We start from the raw sequence: 12,403 nt of genomic DNA, 5'->3' as shown, positions 1-12,403 counted from the left end.
TCAACACTGGTTTATACTGGTGGCTTCTTGCAACCCTGGACCATTTTTTTCTTGCATGTATGATAGTTGTGTGTGAGGGTGATGTGGGGGGTTTGTCTGTTATTGTGCATTCACTGGGTTCTTGTTTTTGTTCTGCTGGTACACACAGCCAAGGTGGAGCAGGTGAAGTTTGACACCACTCAGCTCCATGCCAGGCCAGAGCTGGCTGCTGAGCAGAGGATGGTCGATGACGCCTCTGGGGAGATCGAGGTGAGAGAGCTCCTTTTTCTGACAGAGGGTGCAATGATCAGTGTGTTACCAAACATCACTTGGCCTAGATAAAGGGAAACTAAGGATAGACCTCATGGTAGTCTACAGCTTCCTCACAAGGGGAAGGGGAAGGGCAGGCACTGATCTCTTCTTTCTGGTGACCAGTGACAGGAGCTGAGGGAATAGCCTGAATCTTCAGGAGTCTGTTAGCAACAGGGCTGTGCTCTGTCTTCACCTTGACTCCGCTGCTGCTCACCAAGATGTTTCTTTTACCAGGTGTGGAGGATTGAGGACTTGCAAATGCAGCCAGTGAATCCCAAGACATACGGGCAGTTCTACGGGGGCGATTGCTACCTGGTCCTGTACACCTACCTGAGATCAGGCAGGCCCCACTATGTCCTCTACATGTGGCAGGTAGGTCAAACCAGAGCAGAAGGGACTGTCCTGTGTCTGCTATAGAAGCCTAAAGCTGAAGGAAGCAGTTGCACAGAAAAATCCCAACCCAAGCATCCGGAAGAATTCAGGTACCCTTTGCTTGTCAGTTGTCCATTTCAAATGTCTCAAGCTGAGCTTTGTAGGCAGCATGGACACTGATCCCAGGCTGGCATCAGGCTGAGAGCCAGCAAAGTCAGAGTGAAGGATTATGGGGCTTACAATGCTCAGGTCAAACTTTGGAGTCTACCTCTCCCTTAAAGCCTCAGTTCCTGGAGTTATGTGGGTATATGAACATCTCTGCTTTCCTTTTTTAAATATTATTTCGTGGAATGCAGAAAGAAACTTGAAAAATGGGATGCTAAAGTCTGCAAAACCAGAATGTGAGGGAAATTTAAATACCTGGAAGTTTTAACTCTGACATTCCACACTTGGAACTGGCAAGACGTTCCTTTGTGTCACCTCTAATCCCACGAGTCACCTCTCTGTTCCCCAGGGCCGCCACGCCTCTGTGGATGAAATCACTGCCTGTGCCCTCAATGCCATCGAGCTGGACAAGAAATACGGGGACGAGGCCGTGCAGGTGCGGGTGACGATGGGCAAGGAGCCCAGACACTTCCTGGCCATCTTCAAGGGCAAGCTGGTCATCTACGAGGTAACGTGGCTTTGTGAGTGTGGGCAAAGGGAAGCACCAGCGATGGCTTGGCAGCTGCAATGGAAATAATCCAGAAAAAAATGGGCTGATACTCAGGAAAGGAGCTTGCCAGGTCTGCACAGGCTGGCAGATGGAACGGTGGAACATTCCTAGTACTTCCCGAGTAGTGTGAACACTGTTTGTGTAAACACAGTCCTGGACTGACCCAGACTCCACTGTCCACCCCTGACCTCCAGCACTGATGTGTGTAGTTCTTTCTAACTCTACCCCAAAATACTCTGCAGAGTTAATGTAAGGCAATCATCCTGTGATTTACAGAGAGTGCCATCCAGAGAGGGTCCTCCAAAATATCCTACAGTCATGATTTGACAATTCAAATTGTCCCTCACTGAATTATATCACATTAACTACCAACCCACTTCCCTAGCTCCTGTGGCTGCTGGCAGCTGTGGTGGAGACACTGCAAGTGTCTTTGGAGGAGGGGGATTACCTCAGCTCTCAGTGCTGGTCCCACTGTACAGTTTCCATGGTGGGTGTTGAGCTAAGCTGAGCACAGCTGGAAATCAGAGTCCAGCTGCCTTGCCCACTCTGCATGGCAAATGCTTTACAGAAACTAAGATCTGCTCACATGGAGTTTCAGCATCTTGATGGGAGCTGATCAAGGCTCCGTAATCAGGGAGAAATGTGGAAGTTTTGCCATGTGGGTTTCATTCTGACCTGGGACCAGAATGTGTTTGGATTTCCTCACAGGAGCATGATCCATCATTGCAGCAGTGGGGAAGGGCTGTGAGCACAAAAGCCTTCATTGAATCAGTGGCACCCTGGATCTGTGTGTCCTCCTCACTTCCCAGCACCATCCTTCCCTCTGTTCCCCTGCAGGGTGGCACCAGCCGGGCTCAGAAAAGCGCTCCCGAGCCAGCGATCCGCCTCTTCCAGGTGAGGGGCACGGATGAGGTGAACACAAAGGCCACAGAGGTGCCAGCCAGAGCCTCCTCCCTCAACTCCAATGACGTCTTCCTGCTGACCACCAGCCAAGTCTGCTACCTGTGGTGTGGGAAGGTGAGGCTGCAGAGACACCAGGGGAGATGGCTGAAGGAAATCTGAAACTGCTGATGTGGGGCTTGAGTCTCCTCCCTCCACTGAGTTGTGGAGGTGAACCCTTGGACAGGTGGCCAAGGGCTGGAGAAATGGCCTCCTTGAGTTGCGTCAGGGAAGGTTTAGATTAGATATTATGAGAAACTTCTTCACAAAAGGGGTTGACAGGGAAGTGGGGGAGTTACCATTCCTGGAAGTATTCAAAAAAATATATGGATGTGGCATGCAAAGACATGGTTTAGTGGTGAACACGGTGGTTTTGGGCTCATGGTTGGACTTGATGATCTTTGAGGTCTTTTCCAACCTTAGTGACTCTGTGGTTCTATGAGAAAGGTGCACCCAGGAGGCTCCAGAGGCTCCATCTGTGGAGGATCAGGAGGAACACAACCTTCTCTACAAAGACAACTTAAGTTGCAGTTCACCTCACCTTAATTTAGATGTTCATACAGCTTTCAGATGAATAAATCACCCCAGATTTTCCAACTGTAAGAAATAAGCCAGGATGTTCATTTATCCTGTTTTAGTCACACATTTCAAGATGAGGTGGTGGATCAAACTGAAGCAGAAGGGTTGCTCGGAGTGGTTGTGGCTGCCCCATCCCTGGAGGTGTTCAAGGCCAGGTTGGATGGGGATATGAGCAACCTGGTCTAGTGAAAGGTGTCCCTGCCTATGACAGGGGGTGGGAACAAGATAATCTTTAAGGTACTTTACAACACAAACCATTTTGGCATTTTGTGACTTTTGCTCTAGGCTGTACTGAATGTCCCTTCAAGGACTAGAAATGGGTTCTGAGTGTCCAGCTCAAAAGCTTTCAAGCAGGTCTGAAACTCTCCAGAGGACCAAGCCAGCTTTTCCCCACAGATCAGTTTTGCCAGTCTGACCCTAATTCCACCTCAATCTTACGTTCTGCACACAGGGATGCAGCGGAGACGAGCGGGAGATGGCAAAGATGGTAGCTGACATCGTTTCCCGACGGGACAAGCACACCATTTTGGAAGGACAAGAGCCAGCAGAGTTCTGGGAAGCTCTGGGAGGCAAAGCACCTTATGCCAGTGAAAAGAGGTAAGAGTGACCTGTTTGTTCCTCTGGGCCTCGCCAGGGAACTTTAAGCCGGCGATCAAAACTTGGCAGGAAAGTGAGTACTTTGATACTGTGTCCTCACTAAAGGTCACACAAGGTCAGAATATCACCAAAAGCTTGGTCAGAAACCACACTGAGATGACTCTTCCCTAGATTTTGGTTCAGGCCTTCTGTGTAGTAGGAGCTGTAGATCCAAACCCTGCAGAGAAGGATGTGCTACATCCTCCTTTCCCCACAGCAAACCCACCCCATATCTCATCATAAGGGCTACAGGAACCACATGCTCCATTTCCAGCCATCATTGGGGAAGCCCCAGAAGATTCATGAGACTAAAGCCTGCCTCTGAAAAACCTGGATTTCTCCAGCCTTCAGGGCAGGTGATGGGTTCCTTTGCAACCAGGTGATCTGATGTGGGTTTCACCTGACATCAGGTTCATCTCCACAATGAGAGAAGGGCTCTGCTTTTGCCCTCTTTGGGTGGAGAAACAGTTACCTTTAAAAATCATTAAAATGGTCCAAGAATCCCCTTGAGACCTGACTTTCAGGACCTCAGATGGCTGTTGCAATGTTCCGCCCCTTCCTCCAAGGCCACGTCAAGTAGCATCAGGGCCCTGCAGGAGGCCACGAGGGAAAAATTTCCATCTCTCTCGGTTTTTCTTCCCCTGCCATGCATGAGGAAGGTTCCAAGAGCAGATCACACACTACCAGCCTCGCCTCTTCGAGTGCTCCAACCAGACGGGCCGGTTCATCATGACAGAGGTGGTGGGCTTCTGCCAGGAGGACCTGGATGAAGATGATGTCATGCTGCTGGACACATGGGAAGAGGTCAGCACGGGTCCCAGTCCCCTTCTCTCCAGAGGTATTTTCAAACAGGTTATGGCTTTAATTGGTTTGAGTCCATCACTCAGTGTGAAACCAAGGTCCTTCTCATCCAGGGACAGCACAGGTGAGGGAGGCAGCATTACCAGACCTCTTTCAGAAAAGTGAAAACTGAGACACTTGGTCCATGCCTTCCTCCAAGGTGAGAAGAGCTGGACCTGCTCTGGTCTTTTCCAGATTATACAAGGAGGTGGCACCCAAAAACGCTCCCCCTCACTTCCCAGCACCTGTGGTGATGACTTGCTTTAGGCTATGGAAAGCTGTCTCCAGGAGTTTTCTTTCTGAAGTGGATCTATGGAAGGACAGGGTTCAGCTACCTTGAAACACGCCAGAGCTGTTACCTGAAATATTTATGCTTTGTGCCCATCTCAGAAGCAAAATCTTTCTTGGCTGGAATTAAATCTGGAATCAAAGTCACAAGGGACTATTGGGAAAGCACGTTTCCAATCTTATCTCTGCTGCCATTGGCAGGGGAGAACAAACAACCCTATCTGCACAGGTCCCAAGGACTCACTGAGCTCCAGCACCTTCTCTCCTTGCAGATTTTCCTTTGGGTTGGCAAAGCCTCCAACGAATACGAGAGGAAGGAGGCCATTGCCTCAGCTAAGGAGTATCTCAAGACCCATCCGGCAGGGAGAGACTTGGCAACCCCGATAATCCTGGTGAAGCAGGGCTACGAACCCCTCAACTTCACAGGGTGGTTCAACGCTTGGGACCCCTACAAATGGAGCGTAAGTTGCTGGAAAAGCCCTGTGGTGCCCGTGCACACGGGCTCAGCAGTGCTTAAAGGGCATTCTTCTCAGTGTATGTATGATACAGGGAGTGAAACCTCACTAGGACATGTCCTGAGCTTCACAGAGTCACAGAATGGCTTGGGTTGGAAAGGACCTTAAAGCTCACCTAGTTCCAAGCCCCCCCACCATGGGCAGAGACACGAGTTCCTGGTGCCTGAGCAGCAGGTTCCTGGCTCCTGAGCGGCTTCTCCTGCCCCTTCATCGGCAAAAAGTACCTGTTTGGTGAAACTGAGGCTTTTTCAGATATGTGTGCTTGAATTCACAATATTCACATTTTTATTTTAAAAAAGATCATGTTCCAAATCGTGTTTGTGATTTCGGCCAAAAAGGGGTCAGGGCTGTGAGTGTTAAAATGAAGTTCAGAGTGAAGACAGAAGCTTCCCCCCCCCCCCATCATAAAGAAAATGGGGGAAAAAAATGTTCATTTCTCAAAATGCAGCCACAGAGTAAAATTTATGACCCAGCTTTAAGGGCGAATTGTGGTGAAATGAAAGATGTGAGCAGACAGGTCTCATGTTCAGGTTTGTGGAATGCCCATCACAGCCCAGGAGCTCCTGAGCAAGGTCACCCTTGGTCCCTACACGCGAGCCTTCCTCTCAAACCCTGATGTACAAATACCAGCTCTTTGCTACATAGAAATGGCAACCTGCCCCAGGAGATGCCTGGGAATTAAAAAAAAGAGTACTTTCTCTCCTCTTTCAAACACATGGGCTTCGAATAATTTTAGGAGCATAATGTGGAGCAGGGATTTGCTCATAGGGCCCATGCTTAAAGCCTCACCAGGACCCTGGTTGGTGAGAGGAAGGAGCAATGCACTGGGACAGTGTGGAGGCCCCCAGGACTTCATACTGCAGGAAAACTCTTACAGGGATATTTTATTTCCTGCATCTGGGTTTGCATCTTCTTTCTTAGTGGTAGTAGAGAGCCTGTCTTGACAGCTGGATCTGCACAGATAAGACAGCAACTCCCAGAGCAATGACCCTTAAAACAATGCTGATGCTTAGAACAAAGGTCAAAACTTGTGGGTTTGGTTTGTTGGTGTTCTTTTTTTTCTGAGGAACTGCTGAAAAACAAGGATGCAGCTCATAAAATATGTGCCTCTAAAAATATCCCCTGTAGGCAGATTCAGCAACTACAGACAAGTCATCCAAACTGTTGACATCCCAGAAACATCTGGCGTATGTTCATTGCTCAGTTTTGGGTCTAAATCTGTTTTCTCTGCAGTCCATGTGTTCATGTTGTTTGTTCTTGTTGGGAAACTTTGTTGGATGATTCTGTTAAGAACTGACATCTCCTGGCTGCTTAGGAAAACACAGTCATGAGCTTTGCCAATATATCCAGTATATTCCTTTCTTTTTTTTTTCCAGTAAATACCAGGTAGCTCATAATACACGGCACCGAATTATAAAAAGTCAGGGACTGAGGCTTTGAAAAATCCGTCAATTTAGATAAATGATTCAAGGAAGGGGGAAAAAAGGAATAACATTTGATCCCTAGTTTTCACGCATTGCAAGATTCATTTAAAATGTAAGAGATTTAAACCCAGCTGTAAATATGATTTCTCTTCATTTGCCCTCTGCTGTCTAAACCCTTTTAAATTTCCTGTTTTCACCTGTTATTGTAAAGCTGCAAAGGCTAAAGTCTGTTTGTTTCTTTGTTTTCAAGGGAAAGCTCAGGCCCTGACATAGTCTCCTGAGTCCAGGGGCTGAGGTTTGCAGAGCTGCCACCTCAGTGAGCACCTCTGGACTTCAAAATTCATCATCTCCTGACCTTGTTAGAGACCAGGAGGGTGAGATAAATGCAGCCCACGCTTCTTACAACTCTCTTTCCCTTTAGGATGGCAAGTCCTATGAGGAGATGAAGAACAGCTTGGGAGACGTGTCGGCTATATCTGAGATCAAAGTGGTGAGTTGTGTTGGGAACACCTGGAGCACCACCACGTCCCCCAGCCTGCTCTCATGAAGGAGAGGACATCAGGGTCAGAGCAGGGATGGGGACCTCAGGCCTCCAGGGTCAGAGCTGTGCACCTCTGTGGTAAAGCAGATGGAGATGTGATAAATAACACATAAATACACCCAGACCTCCTGGGCCTTTTCCAGACCTGTCTGGAGGCATCTGTGAGCAGAACATTGCCCAGCTGCTTTAATGCAGAACAAATACAGGTGTGTGCAGCTGTAAGAGTGGGCAGTGAAATGTTGTGTGAGTAGTTGGCAGTGGTGGAGCCCCTGAGACTTCAGGTAAGGGCCCCCTGGTCAAGAAGGGCATAGCCCAGTGGAGTATCCTCCAAAGCACAGAGGAAATGAGGTCCCAGCAGTCCCAAATGCAAATGTCACACGGGTCAGTTCTTCCCTGGGCACGGTCAGGATGAAGGCTGGAAGGAAGTGGCAGGTTTGGATGAGGAGAGATGGCCCATCAAGGACGGGTATGCAGGTAGTTTCGAGGTTTTAGACATGGTAGACATCTAATCTCACCTTCTGTCCTCCCACATGTACCTTCCCCTGATGTTATCTTGAGAAGAATGAGACTGCTGTAAGTATCCTCAGCTATTTCTAAGAGCTCTCATTAGTGTGTGCTTTTAGCAGTCCTAACATCAAGGTGTAGCATTTGTGGAGGTGCTGGACTAATGCTTTAGTTGGGCCTTTCTCCTCGCTGCTTTGGAGCTACAGATAGTCTGTGCCAGAAATAGTCCCCCACAACCCCAATGGAGAGAAATATCCTGGGATAATCCCCAACTTGCTCTGCCAGAGCATCTTGTCTTGACATGTTTTCCTCCGTTTGGCAGGACCTTAACAACATCAGCCTGAACAAGAGGACCCTCAGCGTGACCAACTTGGCCAGTTCAAGCAATCCAAATGCTTCCTCGGAGTATAAATCCCACTTCAACCACAGTGACAGCAACAGCTACAGCAACAGCAGCAACTACAACAGCAACAGCAGCCCTTCCCTGATGCCCAATGGTGAAGGAGTTTACTCCCGAGAGGTGCTGATGAACAGGACGGTGGATGAACTTCCAGAGGGCGTGGATCCCACTAGAAAAGAGGTGACAGCATTGCTGGTTTGATGCCTTTGTAGCTTAACCTGGAGTTTACTCGTTGGATAAGTGTAGCAGTGCTTTAGAATAAAAAGTCCTGCTTCAGACTCAAGGAGATACTGGCTGGACACACAGGCCTCATCAAGAGGAGGAGCTTCACATGAGAGGAAATTCACAGACTCACAGAACGGCCTGGGTTGGAAGGGACCTTAAAGATCCCCCAGTTCCAACCTCCCTGCCGTGGACAGGGACACCTTGTGGTGGTTTTACCCTAAAATGAAGTAATTCTATTTTTTTATGGTCCAAAAATGAATTTTAAATAGCAATTTTTTAAAAAGAAAATATAAAATGCTTTCTTCTGGTAGGGTTGTTTTGCTCTGTCCTTGGAGGAATCTAAAGTAGGATTCCTGTGGGACAAGCTGACACAGCTGAGAACGAAGCCAGGATTTGCATTTTGCTTGGGCTGCAGGTGAATATTTTCATTTGAAACTCCTTCCAGAAGGGATATTTTTCCTCTTCTTTCTTTTTTTTTTAATTTTTTTTTCTTTTTTAATTTTGTCAGAAACCTTGCATCTCAGCAATTTGCAGTTTCAGGAGAAATGACACATCTCAGATTTCCCATCAGCCCAAGGATTTTGGCAATGTCTGTAGCTGGGTCCAAGCAAGCTGATGGGAGAGACACGGGGTTGATTTCCTCTACTCCCTGCAACCCATCTTTGACCCATATCTTGCCCAACAGATCTGGCAAAGGCCAACACCCACAGCTAGAGACACAAATCTACAACTGGGCTGTAGATGAGCTCTTTCTTCTGCCCAAAATGCCAGGAAAAAACTCAGCCTCCACTTCCCACAGGGTCTTTCTTGGTATTCCTGATGACCCTGCTATCTGCAACCCATCTGTCTTTCCAGAAATGGGAGTGAACATTTCCAATGGAATATTTGAGGGGAGGGAACTTAGTGAGAGGGAGATGCTTTCACTGTGAATCACTTGCTAAGAAACCACCTAAAACTTTGGCCAGCAGAACTTCTCTGATGGACTATAAATTGTCCTGGCCACAGAATGATTAGCAGGGACTGAATTCCAGCCACAAGCATGCTAAATCCTCAAAACCAGAGCATCCCTTTGGGCTGGTGGGCTTTTATTCCCCTGGTGCTTTGGGAAGTGGGATGAGGAAAGTTGCTGGGATGTTCCACTTCCCAGCACAAGAACAGGCAGCTGGACAGGAGCTGCTGGCCTGGAGTCAGAGATCAGCACTGGCATGGTGAGGAAGGGATGCAGCCTATGGAGGTGTCCCAGCCTCTACAAAAGCCAAAGCTGACCTCTCCTTGCTCTCTCCTCCCGCTGCAGTTCTATCTCTCCGATGCCGATTTCCACGACATCTTCGGGAAGTCCAAGGAGGAGTTCTACCAGATGCCCAAATGGAAGCAGCAGAACGAGAAGAAACAGTGTGGACTCTTCTGAGACCACAGGGGCCATCCAGCATCCAGTGACTCTGGGACCAACCCTCGCCCTCTTAGGAGCTGCAGGGAAGAAGTGCAGGCATTTGCTCAGCGAACCCAGGCCCAGCTCCAACGCAGTTATCCCAGCAGCCACTGCTCAGGGGATGGCTCCTTCCTGCAAACCCAGAATGCCAGGAGGCGAAACCTTTTGCTGGAACAGCTTGGCAGGATGTTTTTGCCTCTTCCCGACACTTTATTGCTGATAGCCACGAAGACAAGTGTGTGCCACACAACTGTATTGTAGCCTCTTCTTTCGTTTCCCTTTTGCAAATCGCCACGTGCACAAGGTCGTGATATCCCTTCCTTTGTAGAAGTTTAAAATTAGGCAAGACAAAGGCCATTTGCAGCTGCTGTGTAAATGCTGGGTGGGGAAAGGAGGGGGAAGCCCTAAGAGGATAGAGGGGGGAGCCTTGAGGCTGGGAAAAAGGTAATGGAGTAGCCAGATGTCCAATGGAGTAGTCCATGGAGTGACACCAGACAGTTCTTTCCCTTCTCACCTTGTAGAAAAACTACCCACCAAAGAACAGCAAGAATCAGTTGTAGACTAACAAGCATAGATACCCCAGGGTAGGTAAAACACATGGGAACCTGGTCTGGAAAAAAAAAGCACTTATTACAAATATATTTATTAGCTGATCTATTTCAAGGGCTAGGCACAAATGCTGATTTTGTCTGCCATGCAAGACTCTATCTACTTTTTCCTCATTCAGACAGCATCTGCAATCTCACCTGGCCTCCCTGAGCACAGCCAGGTGAATGTGAGAGTCCACCTGCCCAAAGACCAGAGGCTTGAGGAAGCCAGGAGGGTTTTGGGTACATCCTGAGGCAGAGCATGTCCTGCTGAAGGTTTTATCAGGGCTCCATCCCTGTGATGCCCATGGGGCTGAGGGGTGCCTGGTCCACACTGTGGGCTCTGACTAGGGAGGGCGGCAGGAAATGTGAGAGTGATCAGTGATTAAGGGATACAACTGTAACCTAAAGGAAGAAACATCTGTTTAAAAACTCAGTGTGGTTTTGCAGCTTTACTCCATTTCCAGCCTGACCAGTGATTCCAAATAAACATCCAGCAGCAGCACTTTTAAGTGTCCTTGATCAGCGTGTGGGGTAGGATGGCAGTAGATAAAAGCTCTGCAGTGCTACAGGTCCTTCAGACACCTGGTCATCAATGGAATTCTGGATTTTTTTGAAAAGAAAAGAACTGAGGAAATGGGGCCCCTTCTGTTCCCAGACACCACACCCAGGACAGTTTGTCTCCCCATGCCCGTGCCTTCTCCTGAAGCCTCCCATTGCCCATGAGCAGCAGTGCCTGACTGCCCACCCCTGCTGTGGGGGTGTGGGGATGGAGCTGAGGAGCTGCAGGCTCCTCATTGAGGAGGAGTAAAGAGCTCTTACTCAAAACCCCGGACCATTGCACTGAAGTGTCACCATCTGGCTGGGCTGGAGCTGGGGCCTCCAGGTGATGAGGTCTTCTGGACAGATCTCTGTGCTTAAGAATTGGCAGTTACTTCATATAAGCCCCAACCCCATCATTACCTCTGTGTTCCTGCCACCACTTTTGCCCATTTCTGCGTGAGGGTTCAGCCCAAAACCCATTGAAACTGCCTGTGCAGAGTAAGTTAAGCACCAAGCAGAGACACAAATCAGCCGAATTACCTGTGTGATTGCTCCTGTTGTGCTCACATGAGGTGCAATCAGGGCACATTATCCATGTTCCAGCCTCCATTGCCACTGCTGGAAGCAGCAATATTTGCCTCACCCCGCTGTGCCACACTCCTGCCAGGTCCTAAATTAAGGAATTGCATGTGCTCCTCAATAAGTTGCAGGAGTGCCACCCACCTACCAGCCCCGACTGTGGGCCTAACGAGCTTCACACAACCAAATGAAGAGCAGCCAAAATATAGTCAGATTAGGGAGATTAGGTTAGTGTGCTACAAATTGCTTTAATTCCTGCAGCCACAGTGCTCACCAACACGAGCGGAGCACTCCTGCCAGCAGTAGGAAACCTGCATGGGATTTTACAGACCATAGATCCATCTGACACTTGGGCCTGATGGAAACTACTGCTGTTCTCCTCTTCTCATGGCAGAGTGGTTTTTACTCTCTGCCTCTGATTTCTAAAGGAAAGATCCTCATCCACATCCTCCTTTTCACGCCGTTTGCTGCTTTTGCTGTGGCATCTGGTGGGCCATGACCTGTTTCTGCTGCTCTTTTCCTCAAAGCTCCCCTACAGTGGGGCTCCAACACTTTCTAATATGCTCAGAGATGAGGTTCCTTGATAATGACATGGACCACATCCCTTCCTTTTGGGAAGGAGACCTCATAGAATTGTCCATCGTACTCTGCTCCGTCCCATCTCCATCTCAGCTACGTTCCCATCTGGTTCCAGTATTTTCCCCCAACTGTTCCTACCTGATGAGGGGTGTTTTCTCTTCCCAGGGATCTTACCTGACTTTATTTAAGTGTGCAACAGGCAGAGGAAAACCCAGCCTCTCTGTGATCCACCTAAGCCCACCCAGGCCCTGGATGGTGTGGTCCTGCCCCCACACCTCTCCCAACACCCTCTCCCCCACTTTTCTATTGCTGGCCACAGCAGGCAAGTGAGGGCTTTAACTCAAATAATCCAACTGAAATCTAATCCTGCAACCCAAAAAATGCAAATAATGTGTTTGCAGCCAACCCAGTGGGTTG

The 12,403-nt window shown here is 48.7% G+C and overlaps 1 protein-coding gene across 1 annotated transcript in view; it reads left to right on the top strand.

Moving 5' to 3' along the window:
• Positions 1 to 9,951, top strand: part of VILL (villin like) — a 36,278-nt gene extending 26,327 nt beyond the window's left edge. Inside the window, exons 11-20 of the mRNA XM_051768347.1 lie at positions 149 to 249; positions 526 to 663; positions 1,178 to 1,336; positions 2,216 to 2,395; positions 3,348 to 3,493; positions 4,192 to 4,336; positions 4,933 to 5,121; positions 7,021 to 7,089; positions 7,967 to 8,224; positions 9,564 to 9,951. Coding sequence (XP_051624307.1) covers positions 149 to 249; positions 526 to 663; positions 1,178 to 1,336; positions 2,216 to 2,395; positions 3,348 to 3,493; positions 4,192 to 4,336; positions 4,933 to 5,121; positions 7,021 to 7,089; positions 7,967 to 8,224; positions 9,564 to 9,677 — 1,499 coding nt within the window. The 3' untranslated portion in view covers positions 9,678 to 9,951. The remainder of the gene's footprint in view (positions 1 to 148; positions 250 to 525; positions 664 to 1,177; positions 1,337 to 2,215; positions 2,396 to 3,347; positions 3,494 to 4,191; positions 4,337 to 4,932; positions 5,122 to 7,020; positions 7,090 to 7,966; positions 8,225 to 9,563) is intronic.
• Positions 9,952 to 12,403: the final 2,452 nt, after the last annotated feature.

The sequence above is a fragment of the Manacus candei genome, unplaced genomic scaffold (assembly GCF_025592945.1).
Source record: "Manacus candei isolate 608988 ecotype Guabito, Panama unplaced genomic scaffold, ASM2559294v1 h1tg000094l, whole genome shotgun sequence".
NCBI classification, from domain to species: domain Eukaryota; kingdom Metazoa; phylum Chordata; class Aves; order Passeriformes; family Pipridae; genus Manacus; species Manacus candei.
The sequence above is the reverse complement of the archived record's forward strand: the minus strand, read 5'-3'. Positions and strand labels throughout refer to the sequence as shown.